Source organism: Cibotium barometz, chromosome 18 (assembly GCF_041138505.1).
Source record: "Cibotium barometz isolate CiBa-2024 chromosome 18, ASM4113850v1, whole genome shotgun sequence".
Lineage (NCBI taxonomy): Eukaryota > Viridiplantae > Streptophyta > Polypodiopsida > Cyatheales > Cibotiaceae > Cibotium > Cibotium barometz.
The window spans coordinates 24,800,708-24,820,430 of NC_141063.1; the positions used below are offsets into that span (position 1 = coordinate 24,800,708).

Consider the following 19,723-nt stretch of genomic DNA (forward strand, 5'->3'; position numbering starts at 1 on the left):
AGAAACATAGACCTCCTCATGAAAATCTCCATTCAAGAAAGTAGTTTTGATATCCAGCTGACGTACATTCCAATCTTTATGTACTATTACTGCAATGATACTCCGCATGGTAGTCATACAACATGTGGGTGCAAAGGTTTCACCATAGTCAATGCCTTTCTCTTGCGCATAACCCTTTGTAACAAGCCTGGCTTTGTATCGCTTAACACTCCCGTCTGCTCTACGTTTGAGCTTGTAAACCCATTTCGTACCAATGGCCTTCTTGCCAAGAGGAAAGTCTACCAAATCCCATGTATCATTTTTTGAGTATCAAATCATACTCCGATTGCATACCACTCATCCAATTTTCAAATTCCTTTGCTTCATCAAAGGAGACAAGTTCCTCTTCATCACATAAACTGGCAATAAGAGCATAATCTGCATCAACATGAGATACATGATGAGAACCTGTACGTGTTCCATTAGGCAAAGGAGTGGCCAATTTTCTGTCACGTAGTGTTTGCACGAGCCATTTTGGCATACTTTTTGACTCCTCAATTTCCCTTCTTTCCTCATCAATTGCATCAACCACATTTGCCTCATCAATAGGTTGATTTGTGGGCTGAAAAACATGTTGATTTATAACCCGTGTGGGCTGATTTTCAGCATTTCTTTGATTACCCAAATGCTCTATATCAATGTATCCTGCATTGAACAATGGAAGGAGAGTGTTAACATTTTGCTATTTTTTACATGAAAGCAAGGGCTGAATTGCATCTTATACAAATACAACATCTCTACTCACGAATCCTCTTGGTAGCAGGATGATAGAGACAGTAACCTTTACTTTTTGAGCTATACCCTACAAAAATACATTTAACAGCCTTATCATCAAGCTTGCTGTGTGCAAAGTTGCTCAAGAACAAGTGCATAAGCAAGACAACTAAAAATGCGTAAGTGAGCCACAAAGAGGGCTTTCTGCCACAAAGAGGGCTTTTTGCCATTCCAAGCTTCAAAAGGAGTAATTGTATACAAAGCCTTTGTAGGACACCTATTCAAAACATATGTTGCACACATAATTGCTTCTAGCCAGAAACCATGAGGTAACTCTTGAATTTTGACCATACAACATGCCATCTTCATGAGTGACCTATTTTTATGTTCAGCCACATCGTTCTGCTGAGGTATATAGGGCATAATACATTGGTGTTTTATCCCATGATCAACCATGTATGCATGAAACTTCTTAGACATATGCTCTCCCCCTTGATCAGTACGCATGCTACTAATCTTACATGCGAAAGCATTATGAACCATAACAGCAAAGTGCCTAAAGCATATAAAAACCTCTAGTTTTTGTTTCAATACCCAGGTATGTCTGGAATAATCATTAATAAATGTGACAAAATAGAGGTAGCCCCCAATAGATGGTGTCCTCATAGGACCACATACATCAATATTTTATAGTTATTTTTTTGGGTGAGGATGATTTGGTACTGAAATTAAGCCTTTTTTGGGCAGACACCGTGCAGGTCTATTGTAGTAGAGTTCGAACTCGCGCCCCTGGGCAGTGAGCCATCCTGCTTTGCCACTACACTACACGCCCCGCAGGTCAGTAGATTATAGTAACAACTTGTGATATTATTCACTCTGAAAGCTGTCTAGTGTCAACACATTAAGCAAATATACAACTCAAGTTGAAACTAAGTTTCTAAGTTGTGTTGCTATGAGGCCGCCCAATTCTATTGACTGAAGATTCAATAAATACTCGTGGCCAATGTGTCCGCCCTTGCGTGTGTGAAGTGCAGCGTCGGGGGGAGAGAGAGGAGGGGGGCAGGAGAGAGAAAGGGGTGCGATGATGCTGCTGGATGGGCTGGAATGGAGCCAAGGCTATGCGCTGCGATGGATTTCACGCCCTCACACAGACGGCTCGCAGGATGTGCCACGCGGTACAACTCCAGTCAAGGGATCGCCCTGTGCAGCACAGGGATACCCTGGCCTGGATGGACAGATTGGGCCTGCAGGTGGACCTCAGCACCTACGCTTCTCTCCTAGCTCACCATGGCTTTGGCAAGTCTCTCTCCAAAGGTAAGCGCGTCCACTCCCACATTGTCCAACATGGCCATGAGCAGGTAAAGTATCTAAACAACCACCTTGTCCTCATGTACGGCAAATGTGGCGCCCTTTGTGATGCCCGCACAGTTTTCACCAGAATGCCCCATAGAAATGCGTTTTCCTGGAACATCATGATTGGTGCCTGTGTCCAAAATGACAAGGGAGAGGAGGCCCTTGAGGTTTTTAAACAGATGTCTTTGCATGGTATGAAGCCTGATAAGGTCACTTTCCTGAGTGTTCTTTCTGTCTGTGCCGATCAGGCGGCTCTATGTGAGGGCAAACGGATTCACGACATCATTGTTAGCGGCGAGGTGGAGTTGGATATCCCTGTAGGGACTGCCTTGCTCAATATGTATGGCAGGTGTGGTACTTTGATGCAAGCTAGGGAAGTGTTTGATAGGATGCCTAAGCGTAATGTCATTGCTTGGAGTGCCATGATTGCAGCATACGGCCTGCATGGAGAAGGCAATGAGGCAGTGCAGCTCTTTAAACGGATGGAAAAAGAAGGTGTAGTTCCATGTGAGGTTGCATTCATCAGTATTCTCTCAGCATGTAGCCATACAGGCCTTGTTGATGAAGGTTGCCATTTCTTTGTCTCTATGGCTAAAGATCATTGCATCAGACCAAGTGAGGAGCACTACAATTGCATGATTGATCTGCTTGGACGGGCAGGGCGATTGAGTGAGAGTGAGGTTCTAATAAAAAACTTTCAACCTTCAGTGATGTCCTGGATAACCTTGCTCAGCGCCTGCAAAATGAATCTGGACTTACAACGAGCCACACGTGCTGCAGAACATGTATTTAAAATGGATCCTGGGAATGCTATATCACGTAAATTACTATTATTGATCCATTCTGCAGCTGGGAAGGGTGTGGAGATTGTGCATTGAAGTTGGATATGTCTCAAGTAATGCACGTGTGATTGTGCATTGAAGGTGTTTTGCACCCATGATTATAAGGGTCAGAACCCATGGGATTCTTAGGAACAAGATAAGACGGAAGCAGAGTGGGCAGCAGGGGCAGACCCCAGAGTTGCATAGCAGGTGAAGGAACGAAATAAGGGCACAGTGTGAAGGCTCAGGGCCCATTGGCCAGATTTAGGGGTGACATGTTATAGAGCTGTCCGTGTAACATCTGATAGCCAAGACCAGCCTGTTTGGGGTTGCAGATATGCACTCCCCATTGTATAAAATCCATGTTAACTTGAGCACAGTCACACTCATTTTTGTCCTGTTAGTACTTCATATCATGTTTGGATCGAATGAGTCTCTGCTTGTTTGAAACACCTGAGATCTCATACCTCTGACAGAGTTGTGTGTAAATAATTTTCCTTTGTACTTTTGTAAGCTGCATTCAATTTGCGTTGGATTAGGCTGAGATAATCATCAAGTCTTCTACTGGCATAGGTCAGGTTTAGATGTCAGTTTTCAAGATAAAGGAAAAATCATCCTGGGAAGAGTTTTTTTTTTGGGTGTTGTACTTTTGGTTCCATATAGTTTATAGTCATGTTCCTTTCTGGTTGCAATACAGACATGACAATAACTTACCAAGACACTTCAGACTCCTCATCTGGATGAGGGCTAGACATGGTGATGTTTCTCAATTGTCGCACCATCCCACCACCTACAATCTCCCTAGAGTGTGACATGATGATGCAGAACATGCAACAAATGTCCCCAGCCTCTACATAAGCCTGGAGCTCACTGCTGCATATGGATGTCAGGAACAAGGGTCATTAGGAACAAGAAATATGAGCATTCAAAATGGGGGATTATCCAATACAAAGAGCCAGGCATTTTGAGTTGTGTTGGCAGTGCTTGGAAGGATAGCATAGGACATGTAATGGTAGTAAAGTCATTGGAAGTACAAAGTTGCAGGGGTCTTGTAGTCCCCCAGGAGTTGCCTGGCCTTGGGCCATGTGAAAGAATGACATTTTTATCTGTTTTAATTGTGACTGGTTCATGCATTAAAAAAAAATGGACGACACATCTTAATAAAAGGCCAGACAGCTTATAACATGTGCACCCTGCATTCTAATCATAGTCACCAGAAACGAGAAACGGAAATGGCAACGATCGAGGAATGGAAATGGGGAAACAAGTTTCGTTCGAGGAATGGAAATGGGGAAACAAGTTTTTAGGGGTGGAAACGGCCGTTTCTTGTGACAATATCACTTGGTAAACGAGAAATGGCCATGGAAACGGATGGGGTCTTGAAATGGAAACATTCAAGGAATGGAAATGGGGAAACGAGTTTTTAGGGATGGAAATAGCCATTTCTTGTGACAATATCGCTTGGTAAACGAGAAACAGCAATGGAAATGGATGGGGTCCTGAAATGGAAATGTTGGAGGAATGGAAATGGGGAAACGAGTTTTTAGGGGTGGAAACGGAAATGGAAACGACCGTTTCTTGTGACAATATCACTCAGTAAACGAGAAACGGCGATGGAAACGGATGGGGTCCTGAAACGGAGAAACGTGACTCTAGGGACTGAAACGGCTGTTTCCTGTGACTATAATTCTAATCCATGTGAAAGGGATACCTCCCAAGCGCACCCAAGATGCATGTAGGGTGCCCAATGTGTGGAGAAAGGAGGGCAAGCCTCACATGTGGCACCCACTAAGGTGCTAGGTGGTTGAAAGTTCACCTACTCTTAGGCACCCTCTACAGGTTAAGAGGGCATTGTTTTTTAATCATTGCCAACCTCCTCTTCCTTCCGTACTAATAGCCCATCAGGCCGCCAGCTCTGTACACCTTGTCTGCCTGTATGTCTGTACTTGGCCATGCAGATCAGCACTTGTCCATATTTCTCTGGACCAGTCGGTACAACCATGCGCCTACCTGAATTGTTGCCATACTTGTTGACTTGGGTTGCTTTATACCTGCTGATTTGTTGTATTTGTCCCTCTACTATTTTTGCAAGTTGTGTACTCTATCTGCACTATGCATCTGCATTTACACTAAATTGGGTTGCTTGTACAGTACCGGTTGTTTGCTTTTGTGCAATTGATGGTGTTGTCGTTGTTGAGTTCACCATTTGTACCTGTTTACTAACACAAAGTGTATACAATGGTGAATAGAGATACTCAATGGTAGCATTGCTCCTAAGTTCTCAATGACTCAATAGAGATACTCAATGGTAGCACTGCTTGTGTAAGTTCTCAATGACTCAATTATGATTGATTGATCAATGAATGAATATTACTAAGGCCTAGACTCCTATTTACAGTAATCTAATATTGCTGTAGCATGCGGAAGCTCGGTGGATAGAATCGATAACTTTAATGCTCAAAATTCAGCAATCGTTTGCGAGATGAAGATAACGCACAATATAGGGAGAGGTGTGCACAGAGAGAGAGAGAGAGAGAGAGAGAGAGAGAGAGAGAGAGAGAGAGAGAAGCGGACACAATATTGGGTCCTAAATACCCTCTGTAGGGCCCCCACCACGAATGGTTTATTTGCTTTATTAGAATGATGTAAATCGGCAAATAAAGACATGTTCTTGACCTGCGCTCTTCACCTTGGCTGGAGCACTTCCCTTGGCTGTCTTGGCCCTTGGAACACACTAGCCCTTTGTGAATTATGAGATACCATGACTGATTTCTGCATGGGGTACTTATACCCTCTACAGATGTTGGTCGGCTGGCTCTACTAGGGTTGGCCTACTGCTAAAAACCCCACGTCCTGGTCAAAATGCAAATAATGCCCTTTTAATGTAGCGCTTTCACACTATAGTTTCTAGCCGCCCTGTTCTTATTGTTCAGGCTACACATGTTTGCTGGGCAACATCTTAGCCTAGCCGATTGACTGCTAGGCAACCCTTCAAGCTTGGCTGGCTAGCTGTGGGCTGGCTCCAAGAGCCTGTCGGTTGCCTGGCCAAACCTCTTGGGCTGGCCGACAGCTTGCCCTACCCTCCATTGGGTAGGTGGGCAAGGCCTAGGGACTTCTTGGCCCTTCTTAGGTGGCCTAAGCCTACCCAATGCCCACACAAGAGCATGACACTCTCTTTTGGGGTAGCCCTAAGGGCCGGACTCCTTCTACATGCAACCTACGTGTTGTTTCCCTACAGATGCCTGGCATCTCAGATGCCTGGCATCTGGTTGCAAACCAATCACTCAAGTCATCTAACATCATTCTAGAGGGAGACTTACAGTACGGATTGGCACCGCTTCATGTGCAGGACAATGCACGCTTGACCTTGGACGCGTAGAGTGGAACCTTGGCTGACTCATCGCGGATTGTGCTCACATGGGACTAGTTTCTACTCTTGGTCTTGTACCTTCTTGTTCAGATATGTCCACGTGGTATCCAAGTGCGGGATGCACGTGACATCCCCTTTTGCTTAACTTGATGGAACCTGCATAGCCTCAAATAATCCGTCAATAAAGTCGGATAGTCTTTGAAGAAGTCTTTGTTAAGCCAAACCGCTTCGTGAGTCCCATCGGTCTTGAAACTTCCTGACTGTCTTTGTCTTCGGCTTAAGCCATTCTTGAAGTGGTGCAAAAGGATCTGTTTCTGGAACCATCACTTTAGCCTCATCGACTATGTCAGGTTCCGTTCGTCTTTAACTTCTGAAGGGTTTGGACTTGCATATGGTTTTAGCCAACTGACATGGAACACATCGTGCATAGTCCAGCTCGAAGGAGGGTAGCTTCAACTTCATTGAAACCTCTCTTTGGATAGGAAAAGGGCCGAAGCTCCTGAACGATAACCTTGGGCATCGCTTGCCCACTTGTTTGAGTCTTTGCTTCGTAATCCGAAGATAGACCTGATCTCCTTCCGAGAACTTCACATCCCTTCAATCTTTATTGGCCTGTCGAGTGTAGGCTTCCTATGCTTTAGCCAACCTGTCTTTAACTGATTCCACAATCTCTTGGTAAGACTGCGCTATTCTGTTTGCTTTAGGTACTCAAGGCAAGGTTTTGGTCAATAGCGGTTGGAATGGTCTTCCAAATGCTGCTTCATATGGAGTCCTGCCAATAGTTGAAGAAAATGAATCATTCAAAACTACTTGAACTAAAGGCAAATATGATTCCCACCTACTTTGATGACCGTGGACATAACACTTTAGCACATCAAAGGCCAATTGGCTATAGATTTTGTTTGGCCATCGGTTTGTGGGTGAAATGCATTGGAAAATTTCAGTTTAGTACCAAAATTATCAAACAATGCCCTCTAGAAATGACTGGTAAACTTGGCATCTCAGACTGACACTATGGTCCTAGGAATCCTGCCAATCAGGTACCAATGCCGAATGACAAATGGGAAACATCTTCGGCAGTCACATTGGCTCTGCATGGAATAAGCTTAACAAATTTGATAAATCTATCAACAACGATAGTTAAGTATTGAGTATTACGCTTGGATTGGGAGGCGGATTTGTGATAAAGTCCATTGATATATCTTGGAAAGGTGCTTTGGAAATGGGTAAAGGTTATAACAACCCTAGCTTCTTCCCATAAGGAGCTTTCACTTTCTGATAAACATCATAGTGTTGCACATGAGTGAACACATCGTGCCTCATTCTTGGCCAATAATATTGCCTTTCTAGTTTCTCCAGAGTTGAATTCATGCTCTGGTGACCACTAGTGATGGTGTCATGGGTGTCATGGAGAAGAGCTGCTCTGAACAACTTCATGATACAAAGTTGCCTTTGTAGAAAAGCCAAACACCTCGTATCAAAAAGTGATCAGGAACATACAAAAGTGATCATAGTATCCTACATGATCTAGAAAGGGTCCCGGCCAGCAAATGGTGCTGTGGCATCCAATGTGTGCTCCTAATGTGTACCGAATTCCTCCGAATCCATGTACGTGTGCTTCATGTCATCTAGTCGCATACTAACAAGGTCGAGTCTAGTGGTTTGAATCAAAGTCATTGTTCCCTTCCTACTCAAAGCATCAGCCATTAGGTTGGCCTTTCTTGGAAGGTACTCGATCATATTACCAAATTGCTGGAAGATTTAGCTCTAGCGGTGCTGATGGTCATTCCATTGTGCACTTCACATTGTCTGAATCCAACGTAATGCCTGATGGTCAGGTGTGAACCTCAAACTCTCGGCCATAAAGGAAATGCTTCCAATGTTTCAAGGCTTGAATAATTTCTAGGAGTTCCCGATCATAGAACGAGTAATTCTTTTTCACGTGCAGTAACGGGACATGTAAGCTACTGGATGGCCACATTATGTTATAACACAAATCTAATCGCGATGTTACTCATCGCATCGGTGATTACTTGGAATGGCCCGTCCCATGAAGCAAGTGCTAGACAAGACGCTTCTGTCAAAGCCACCTTGAGGTTCTTGAATGAAAAGATGCAGGGGGGAAGAGAGCTTGAGCTCTTGCAAGCACACACACACTCACAAAACCCTAATAGAGAACACACAAGGTGAGAGGCTGAAAATCTTCTTCTTCTTCACTTAACACTCAACACATCATATACAAGATAAGAGTACACACACTATGAAAGGTACTCAACCAAATACATACAAGGGTTCTCTATAGTGTGAACCCAACTAAATGAGCTGGCGCTATAACTATGCCAGTCTCTAGAATGGCTGTCACACAGCCTGTCATCCCACTGGCCGCATATCACCCAAGATCTCACCAACCATGCCAGTGGTGTAAGTGTGGGCCTATCCCCCAGGCGGGTCATCAGTGTCCACCGCCTCACTAGATGAGCTCGATATCTCAACACTCCCCCTCGAGCTCAACTCCATCTCATGTACACCAAGCGAAGCTCTGAATTTGCGGAGCTTCTTTGTACCCAATGCTTTGGTGAAGATGTCAGCTACCTGATCCTGTGTGATGACATAAACAAGGTCAAGGTCTCTTGCCAAGACCTTCTCTCTGATAAAATGGTAGTGGATCTCTATATGCTTCGTGCGAGCATGAAAAACTGGGTTCCTGGCCAACTGTATACTGCTAATGTTGTCACAGAAAATGACAACTTGTCTATCCACTGATAGACCCAAATCTGCAAGTAGCTTTCTCAACCAAGCTACCTCACATGCTGCCATAGCAGCTCCTCTGTACTTGGCCTCTGTACTGGATAGAGCAACCGTAGGTTGCTTCTTGCTGCTCCAAGTCACAGCAGCACTCCCCAAAGAAAACATGAAGCCACTAGTAGATCTTCTATCTGAGATACTACCAACCCAATCAGCATCTGTGTACCCATGTACACATATCTCTCTCCCAGTCTCATAGAATAGTCCACAATGCAAAGTAGACCTCACATACCTCAGTATGCGTCTCAATGCATCCAAATGCGGTTTTCGTGGAACCTGCATAAACTGACTCACCAACCCAACAGCATAGCTCAAATATGGTCTGGTGATCGTCATGTAGATCAAGCTTCCTACTATGCGCCTATACATAGTAGGATCCTCTAAGATCTCTCCTGAATCTGCACTCAACTTGCCATTCTGATCTAATGGCACAGAAATAGGCTTATAGCCTGTCATACCATACTTGGACAACATGTCCAAGCCATACTGTCTCTGCGCCATACTTGGACAACATGTCCAAGCCATACTGTCTCTGCAGTAATCCAATACCATGTGGTGACCTAATCACCTCAATGCCCAAGAAATATCTGAGAGCTCCCCCAGATCCTTCATCTTGAACTTCTGTCTAAGCAAGATCTTTACATCAAAAATCTCTACATCATGGTCCCCCGTAATGATTAAGTCATCTACATAGAGGGGTTGTGCTTGTTGTCATCTACATAGATGACAACAAGCACAACCCCTCTATCACCATGTCTCACATACAGCGAGAAATCTGCATTGGCTACATGAAAGCCAATAGTGACAAGATATTCAGAAATCTTGTCAGACCATGCTCTTGGTGCTTGTTTTAAGCCATACAAGGCTTTCTTCAACCTGCAAACATGCTCGGGGTGACTCACATCCTCATAACCAGGTGGCTGCAATATATACACCTCTTCTTGCAAATCCCCATGCAAGAATGCATTCTTTACATCTATATGATGTAAAGACCATTGCTTTGACGCAGCCACTGCTATCACAACTCTCACTGTTGCCATCTTGGCAAACTGGGTTGAAAGTTTTCTCATAATCAATGCCATATGTCTGCGCGCATCAACCAATCTAGCCTTATACCTGTTTATGCTTCCATCACTGTTATGTTTTACTTTGTACACCCACTTGCATCATCCAATGGCTTTCTTGCCTTCAGGCAATTGCACTAAATCCCAAGTTTCATTTCCATATAGTGCATCCATCTCCTCATCCATAGCTTTCTCCCAACACACATTTCCAACAGTCTCATCAATGCATGTGGGCTCTACAACCTGCACAACCTTTGCCATATATGCATAGTGATGTGCCACATAACCATTATAGGTAAACCTCTGCACAGGGTTTTTCACTCTCCCAGATCTTCGCAGCTTTTCATTCATGGCTTCCATAGCCTTCTTTACACCAGGTGTTCTCATAGCTGGGATCCCAAGCTCCTCATCAAGGCTCATCTCTGAGCCACTAGACTCTCCATCAACATGAGAATGCCCTGCAGAAATGTCAGGCATACCAAGGGGCTCAACCACTTTCTCTTTTCCTTTACGTGATGTACTAATCACATTTGCAGGACTGATATTATGACGCAGCCTGCCACTCCATGGTCTATCAACAGACCCAGTAGATGAGGACTCTCCTGGTCCACTCAAAGACTGTGATTGCTGATCTGCATTCTGTGCAACCACACTTCCACTCACATAAGCCCTAACAGCTTCTTTTTCAGCAGCATACCAGTTGCTCATCTTATCAAAGATAGCATCCCTGCTTACCCTCAACTCACGTGTAGCAGGGTTATAACACCTGTATCCCTTTTGCTCAAGGGAATATCCAATAAACACACATTTTTCAGCTTTTGGATCTAGCTTAGTTATCAGCTCATCTGGCACATGCACATATGCAATGCATCCAAAAACTTTCAAATGAGACAAATCAGGTTTTCTACCCAGTAAACCTCTCCTCTGGAGTTACATCATGTATGGATGCAGTTGGAGTCCTGTTCATGATGTATACTGCTGTAGAAACAGCCTTAGCCCAATAGCTATGCGGCATATTCTTCTCTTCCATCAATGCTCGCGCAATCTCAGCAATGTGCTTGTTTTTCCGCTCAGCAACTCCATTTTGCTGCGGAGTGTATCTGCATGTAAACTGTCTCCGAATACCATTCTTCTTCAAAAATTCAGAGAACTCATTGGAGAAGTACTCTCCCCTTCCATCTGACCTTAGGCACTTTACATATTTCCATGTTTGCTTTTCAACCAAAACTCTGAAATTCTGAAAGTGAGTGAACACCTCACTCTTCTCCTTCATGAAATATACCCACACTTTCCTTGTGTGGTCATCAATGAATGTCACATAATACTTGCAGCCTCCCATAGACAGTCTTCGTAGGACCCCATACATCTGAATGCACAACATCTAGTGCATTTCTGCTCACATATCTGTTACGTGGAAATACATGCTTTGTTTGCTTTTCAAATTGGCATGCTTCACATATTCTTTGCATACCTTCCACTTTAAACTTTGGCAGTCGTGTCACAATTCCTTTAGTTTGCATAGACTTCATTCGCTGCACATTCACATGTCCAATTCTTTTATGCCAAATGTCTATGTCTGCAACAATTCCTGAACCATTTGCAAACATCGCAGCACTCATTTCAGGCATGTCTACATTCAACGTAAACATTCTGCCCACTCTGTTGCCTTTTGCAACCAACCTGCACTTATCTTTAAAATCTTCAACATAATAACCATCAGGGTTAAACCGAACCTGTAAACCCTGCTCAATCATCTGGCCAATTGAAACCAGATTCTTTGTTATGTTCGAAACGTGAAGTACATCTGCAAGGTACTTCACTTTGCCATCCTACATAGACAATGGCACATCTCCAACATGGGAAATTGGATGAGCAGTGTCATCCCCTGTTTCCACAAAACCCGGTCGTTCAAGGTTTTTCATCTCCTTGAACCACTCCCCATGACTTGTCATGTGGTTCGAAGCACCTGAATCCACATACCATACATCATCTTTTTGTGCTGCTTCAACATTTTCAGACATGGCATTCACGACATGCTGCATAACAAACAACCTTTCATTATCCTCATTGTTTCTGCTTGAGGATGCATAGTTGTTTTGCTGCACTTTCCCATTTTGCATGTCAGCCTGCTTCTTATAACATTCTGCCTGCACATGTCCAGGCTTACCACAATAAAAGCATTCACGTGCATCATTATATTACCTTTGCCAATTTCCACGTCCTCTTTGACTCCCCCTGCCTCTGAATTTGCCTCTTCCACATGTGTGTTATTGATGTTGTTGTTGTGTATTCTGGGACTGTTGTTGTTGCTGCTGCTGGCCATAATTCTGATTACCTGTTCGGCCACCTCCTTGATCGCGTCTACGGCCTCCTCTACCTCGTCCTCTACCTGAACTTGTGTAGAAGGCCTGTTGCTCTGAACTGTTTTTGTTTTGTGAAGACTGTTGGTCTTCACCCAAGCTCTTCTCTTCTATAATCAGCATAGACACCAAATCTGTAAAGTTGGGAATGTTTTCCCGAGTTTGAATAGACGTCTTGAACACCTTGTATTGTGGCCCGAGACCATGTAGACAGACTTCCACCTTATCATCATCATCTACTGACACAACAATAGATGCAAGGGATTCCACAATACTCTTTATCTTCAATGCATAGTCATTCACAGACATGCTCTTTTTCTCCACAGTATGAAGTTCATTCTTCAACTGTATCTTACGTGCTTTAGTATTTGTTTCATAGAGTTTTACCAAGATGTCCCACGCCTCCTCGGGGGACTTGGCATCCTGAATGTGCCCAATCATGGTGTCCTGTGTATACTAATGGAGAGCCAATACATAACTTTCCTAGCTCCTTGATTCCAGTCTTTAAACTCTTTCACATCTGCAGCAGTCCGGTATCTCTGATGTCTCTTCATGCTCACCTTCTATGTAGTCCCAATAGCCCTTTCCCACCAGGAAATTCGTCAACTTGAACCTCCAAGCATGGAAGTTGTTCTTATCAAGCTTCTCAACCACAATCTGGGTTATGCCATCATTTGACATCTTGCCAGACACACAATTTTACCAGAAACAACACTCTGGTTTGTCCTGCACAAACTGCTGTATTTTCTGCAGCGGTATTGTAGTACTCTCAAATGTCACAACCAGTGACTTCAATATGCATACATGCACCCAATGGCAACTGTTGACCTCTTTGCAGCACCCACAGTGTCTGCACAGCCAATTTGTCTTCCTGCAGTTCTTAAAACAGAGTTCTGTAGAGAATCGATGACTTACCCGCAGTGCTCGAAATCACCTGCTTTCTAAAAAACGGAGGTCTAAACGTGCCTGAAATGTGTTTTCGGCCCAAAAAATGTTGTTCGATAGGTCCGATAGGACAATATAGTTGCCCTATAGCTTTACTCCCGCGAAGAAAGCTCCTTAATCAGAGATCGTTTGTCGGTGCCTCCCGTAGAGCGCCCAACAAGGGTGTAGTCACCAATACAAATAGGGAAGCTCTTACCCTCGTACCGCTTCCTGTGGTTCTCTTGCTTGCAGCTCAGCCCTTAGCACGAACCAGGCTCTGATACCATGAAAAGATACAGGGGGAAGAGAGCTTGAGCTCTTGCAAGCACACACTCACTCACAAAACCCTAATAGAGAACACACAAGGTGAGAGGCTAAAAATCTTCTTCTTCACTCAACACTCAACACACCATATACAAGATAAGAGTACACACACTATGAAAGGTACTCAACCAAATACATACAAGGGTTCTCTATAGTGTGAACCCAACTAAATGAGCTGGCGCTATAACTATGCCAGTCTCTAGAATGGTTGTCACATAGCCTGTCATCCCACTGGCTGCATATCACCCAAGATCTCACCAACCATGCCAGTGGTGTAAGTGTGGGCCTATCCCCTAGGCGGGTCATCACAGTGTCCACCACCTCACTAGATGAGCTCGATATCTCAACATTGAATGTCTCTAACGCTCGTGGAGTCATTCGGATCCAATGCCTTCTAGTCTTGATACCTAAGAGGTTAGAGAATCTGTCTATGTGGGTGGAATATGCTTGGCATATGCCCACAAAGATTTGATGTCGTATGCGATTAGTGGTCTCTAGCCAGTTGACAATCTTAGCCACCTTGGCTGGATCAAGTCAGATTCCCTCAACATTGATTATGTATCCAAGGTAGTGAACCTCGAACAAATAAACTTATGACTTTTGCTCATTGACGTAGAGCTCGTTGCTTTCCAGCACCTTCAAGAATTTCTCCACATCAATGCCATGTTGCTCAATTGTAGTTGAAAATACTAGTATGTCGTCCAAAAATATGAACACTCACTTTCCAATTAAGTCCCTGAAGATCCACATCATCATGTGATGGAATGTGGCTAGGGCGTTCCTCAAGCCAGACCACAAATTCATAGTGAATCCGTTCCATACGCCTCTCGAAAATGTAATCTATTCGAGGCATCTGGAACTCACTCTTGATATAGTCAGCCTATTGAGTGCACGATAATCGACACACAATTGGGAAGACCCAACTTTCCTCCTGATGAATAGGATCGGTGCTGCTGCCAATGGTGACACACTAGGGCATATGAAGCCAGATTGTACAGTTCTTTGAGTTGGTAGTCCAACTTCGATTCCATTGCTTTGGATAGGTGATATGGAAACTTGCTTGGGGGATCGGAGCCTGGGAGATGGTATATCTTGTGGTCCTCTGATCTAGACGAGGAAAGTTAGGGAGGGAGATTGTCCCAAAGAAAAATGTTTTAAAACTTTTCATGGAGATCCTGTACTTCTCGGAAGCATGGGCCACCGTCTGGGCAGTCTGGATATAAATCATCCCACATTGTGTGCCTTTCTTGATTTCTCATTTAGCCTACAAGTGGCTTATGAGAGGAAAGTTTGGGATTCTTGGCTTACATTTAATGGTCACTGTGGCTTTGGACACATTCTAGATAATTTGAAACGTGTGCTTGTCCTAATCAATGTTTGGATGCAACTTGTGAAACCATTGAATTCCCAAAATTATTTCTATTCCTACAAGAGGGAAAACCATAAAATCTTCGCAAACTCTATGCCATGAATCACTAATTTAGCACCCTGAGCTTCAAACTTGATGCTCATTGTCATTTCTATGCTAAATCCCTCAACCTTCTTGTCTACCAAAGTCAGGATGAAATGGGCTCGCCCGCCTATTTCGTGACCACATCCTTCATGCAGCCATTGTGTCAAACAAGACAATGACTCTCAAGCCACCTATGTAGCCAAAGGTCTTGAGCAATTCGTTGCGCTCATACTCCTAGTCTTGGGTGCCCTTCTGCTAATCTCTTTGAGCTCCTGGCTAATGATTGCACTGATCGAAGAATTGGGATCTTAAGAACTAGGGACGACCGCTAGGGTATGTGTGGAAGCTGGGCTCACCAAACGGAAGCCATGGAGGCTAGGGCAGTTGTCTATGGATTGGTAGTCTTCTTTGGACAATCCTTAGAAGTGTGTCCTTTTGTGTGACAAAAGAAACACCTACCCTCCTTGTACTGAGTTGTCTCCTTAGCACTCAGTTTCCCACCGCCGATCTTTGCCTGTATGATCTTTTTGGTGTGGAGTAAGCTTGGGTGCATTGGTCAAGTTCTTGGAGCCAGAGGCTCCCATGCTCTATCTTGGGGATGATTCCGTTTAGTTCTAGTGGAAGGCTGGGAAGTCTTGGGCTTTCTGCCATTGTGCTTCATTTCAGCACGTGCAAGGGCGAGAGTACATCCTCGAAGTTGTTGGCCTAAACATACACATTTCCCATTGGATTTGTGTGTTAAGTCTATAAAGGAACTGCCCTTTCTCGTCCTTGCTAGATATGCTCAATTGCAAACATAGGTTCAAAATTGTATTGGCAAACTGCAAGACTGGTTGCACATTTTGACGCCCCCTGAACTCGTCTTTAAGTCACTCAAGGTAATGGGGCAGTAGAAATCGCTGCTTAAGATCAAGGACAAACTCATCCCAGACATAAGCCACCATACCTAATCTGGTGTGGGCATGAGCCCATTGGGTCCACCAAGGAATGGCCTCACCTTCCAAACACCAACTGGCCAAGATCACTATATCAGTATCATTCTTTCTAACTACAGCAAAATAAGGTTCAAATTGATGCAACCAGAAATAAAGGGTTGTGGGGTCGAGTTTACCATTATACTTACTGAAGTTCATCCTCTCGAGAGGATGAATCAAGGAAGCCACTGGTGTTGCTCTTGCATCTAAGACCACAAAAAATCTTTTCTACTCCATGCATTGCCTAGCGTCATCTTGTGCAGCAGCATGGGATGCTGCCGCACCGGTCTTCTATCAATCGAATATCCATTGCTCGCATCCACAACTCAAGGGTTAAACTCGAATGTGGGGTTGTAACCCTTCAAAGAGTTATCCGGTAGAGCATTTTCTATCGGGATCTAGGAAACAAAAGGAGATGGAGAAAAAGGGGCTAGAAAAACCTTCAAAGAGATGGAGATAACCCTTCAAAGAGTTATCCGGTAGAGCATTTTCTATCGGGATCTGGGAAACAGAAGGAGATGGAGAAAAAGGGGCTAGAAAACGGGTTCGCTCTCAGGGCCAAGATCTACGCCTTTTACTCTTCCAATTTAGTGCTCTGGTATGTGTGAGTTTTCGCATCATTGTCTGGAACATGTCATACACACTCATGTCTGCCACCCTCAAAGGACTACTTGGTGCTCTTTGTTCCGAAGTTCGTCATTCTCTCTCTTTGTGTCGAAGCTCGCTATAGAGGGAAAATGCACTTCCTTTTTGGAACGCAATCTGACCATCCACTATGTGTGAGGGAGACTTTCCGGAGGCTAAAAACCAACTGTCCTTCTACGGACATGAGTCACACCGAAAGGGGTGGTCATCCGGAGTCTAGAAAACAACCACACAAGTAAGAAATTTTTCTTTATTTCTTTCTTTTCTAGTTTTCTGGCTAAATATTCACACTTGAAGAAGGATCTCATACCAATGTAACATGCGGAAGCTTGGTGGATAGAATTGGTAACTTTAATATTCAAAGTTCAGCAATTGTTTACAAAGATAATGCACAACATAGAGAGAGATGTGCAAAAATAGATAGAGATAGAGAGAGAGAGAGAGAGAGAGAGAGAGAGAGAGAGAGAGAGAGAGAGAGAGAGAGAGAGAGAGAGAAGTGGACATAGTATTGGGTCCCGAATACTCTCTGTGTAGGGCCCCCACCACAAATGGTGTAGTTGATTTATTAAAATGATGTAAATCTGCAAATAAAGATTGGTTCTTGACCTGCACTCTTCAACTTGGCTGGAGCACTCCCCTTGGCTATACTAGCCCTTGGAACACACTAGCCCTTTGTCAATTATGAGATACCATGAATGATTTCTACCTAGGGTATATGCTAGTCGGCTCGTTCGATTGGAAGAGCTATCTCCTTGGGGTACCACGTGGATTGGGAATTATCCCACATGTAATTAAAAGGGTTAAAAACCCTTAGTATAAGGGTCACAAGACCCTTAGGCCTCCCTCATCCCTCCTCCACTCTTTACGGTTGAGTGGGTTGATGGATCGGATGGGCTGTGAGGGGAGGCGGCAGCAATGGCCATTCTGTGCATCCTTGCTCTTTCAACATGGTATCAGAGCGGGTCGCTGTCCTCGTCATCTTCTCTTGCTTATGTGTACACGAGCTCTTCGTAAAAGCCTCAATGCCCAAGCTCGCCATGGCCTCTGATCAAGTTGCTCTGCCCATGACTAAAGCCAATGTTGCCTCTCTGAGCCAAGCCATTGTATGTTGCTGTAGCCTTTGTCATGATGATCACCATGGATCCGAGTTCAGAGGAGGTGTTGGAAGAGCTATCTCCCTTGGGTGCCAAGTGGATTGGGAATTATCACACATGCAATTAAAAGGGTTAAAAAACCCTTAGTATAAGGGTCAAAAGACCCTTAGGCCTCCCTCATCCCTCCACTGCCTTTATGGGTGAGTGGGTTGAGGAATTGGTGGATGGGCTTTGAGGGGAGGTGTCTGATAGTGGCCATTGTGTGCATCCTCGCTCTTTTAAATAGGTTCTACTGGGGTTAGCCTCATGACCTAGTCAAAATGCAAATAATGCCCTTTTAATGTAGCTCTTTCACACTGTAGTTTCTGGTCACCTTCAGATGGGATTTGGCCGCCCTTTTCTTGCTGTCCAAGTTGCACTTGTCTGCTAAGTAGCACCCAAGCTTGGTGGATTGGCTATTGAGTAGCCCTTCAAGCCTAGCCACTTAGCTGGGCTATTGAGTAGCCCTTCAAGCCTAGCCACTTAGCTGGGCTAGATCCAAGAGTCTGTCCGCTACTTGGCCAAGCCTCTTGGGCTGGCCGATAGCCTACCGAGCCCTCCATTGGGCTGGTGGGCAAGGCATAGGGCCTTTGTGGCCCTTCTTGGGTGGCCTAAGCCTACCCAATGCCCACACAAGAGCATGAAACTCTTCTGGGGTAGCCCTAAGGACTGGACCCCTTCTACATGCAACCTACATACCCCTTCTACATGCAACCTACATGCTATTTCTTACAGATGCCTGGCATGTGGTTGTAAACCAAACACTCAAGTAATTTGACATCATTCTCAAGGGAAACTCAAAATATAGATTGGCACTGCTTTATGTGCAAGATAACGCACACATGACCTTGGATGCATAGAGTGGAACCCTGGTTGATTCATCCTGGGGACTGGGCTCACATGGGACTAGTTCCCACTCCAGGTCTTGCACCTTCTCATTAAGATATGTCCAGGTATCCAAGTGCAGGATGTACGTGAGTTGGCTACCAACCCTACCACCCTAATAATAATGTCTAACTAGATGTATTCACACAATAACCCAATAACTCTATCCACCTTGGGCTTTTCATTGGGAACTTTACAATGAATGGGCACAATAGCCCTTACAAACACATGAGTCCGGCCACATACTCGACCTTTGAGTTGGCCAATGAGTAGAAGCATGCCCACATCACACTTGGGAGAGCATGCACAAGATGACAATATCATTGAGACCATGAAGCATGAGAAGCTGCAAAGCCAAATACCGTTAAGCACAAGAAGTTTGAGAACCCAAGATAGTCATGAATGGAAAGCATGACAAGTTGCACGCCAAGCAAGGTTGTAAGAGTATCTTTAAGCATCCTATGAGTGTGAAGTCTAAAAAATATGAGAAGAAGAAGAATAAGAAAGATACCTGAAGAAGTTGGAGAATTGGTTGGTAGCTCTAGTAAGGCTACATACAACTAGTGACATGATGGTAGCACAGGTAGGCAAAGCTGATAATAGCACCATAGTGGTTGAAACTTAATGAGAGTTTTTTCTAATGGGATTTTTTGAAAAAAAAAGGCTAGGGACAAAGGGATACATACTAACAACTACCTATCAATTTATCCATAGGTCGAGGTCAACTAAGAGGTGAAAACATTAGAATTTGCAAGCCAAGCACCAATTCTAGAACCAGTAGTAGTTTTTGGAGAAGGTGAAAACACCAACGGTTTAGGTGTACCTCTTTGAATTGGGGGAATATGTTACTCGTGAGCAT

At 44.2% G+C, this 19,723-nt stretch overlaps 1 protein-coding gene across 1 annotated transcript; it reads left to right on the top strand.

Annotated features, from left to right (window-relative positions):
• Nucleotides 1–1,781: 1,781 nt before the first annotated feature.
• On the top strand, nucleotides 1,782–4,054 carry LOC147629108 (pentatricopeptide repeat-containing protein At1g06140, mitochondrial-like). The gene is made up of 2 exons (XM_086812362.1): nucleotides 1,782–2,067; nucleotides 2,355–4,054. The coding sequence occupies exons 1-2, from the start codon at nucleotides 2,041–2,043 to the stop codon at nucleotides 2,982–2,984; spliced, it is 657 nt and encodes a 218-aa protein (XP_086668488.1). The 5' UTR covers nucleotides 1,782–2,040; the 3' UTR covers nucleotides 2,985–4,054.
• Nucleotides 4,055–19,723: the final 15,669 nt, after the last annotated feature.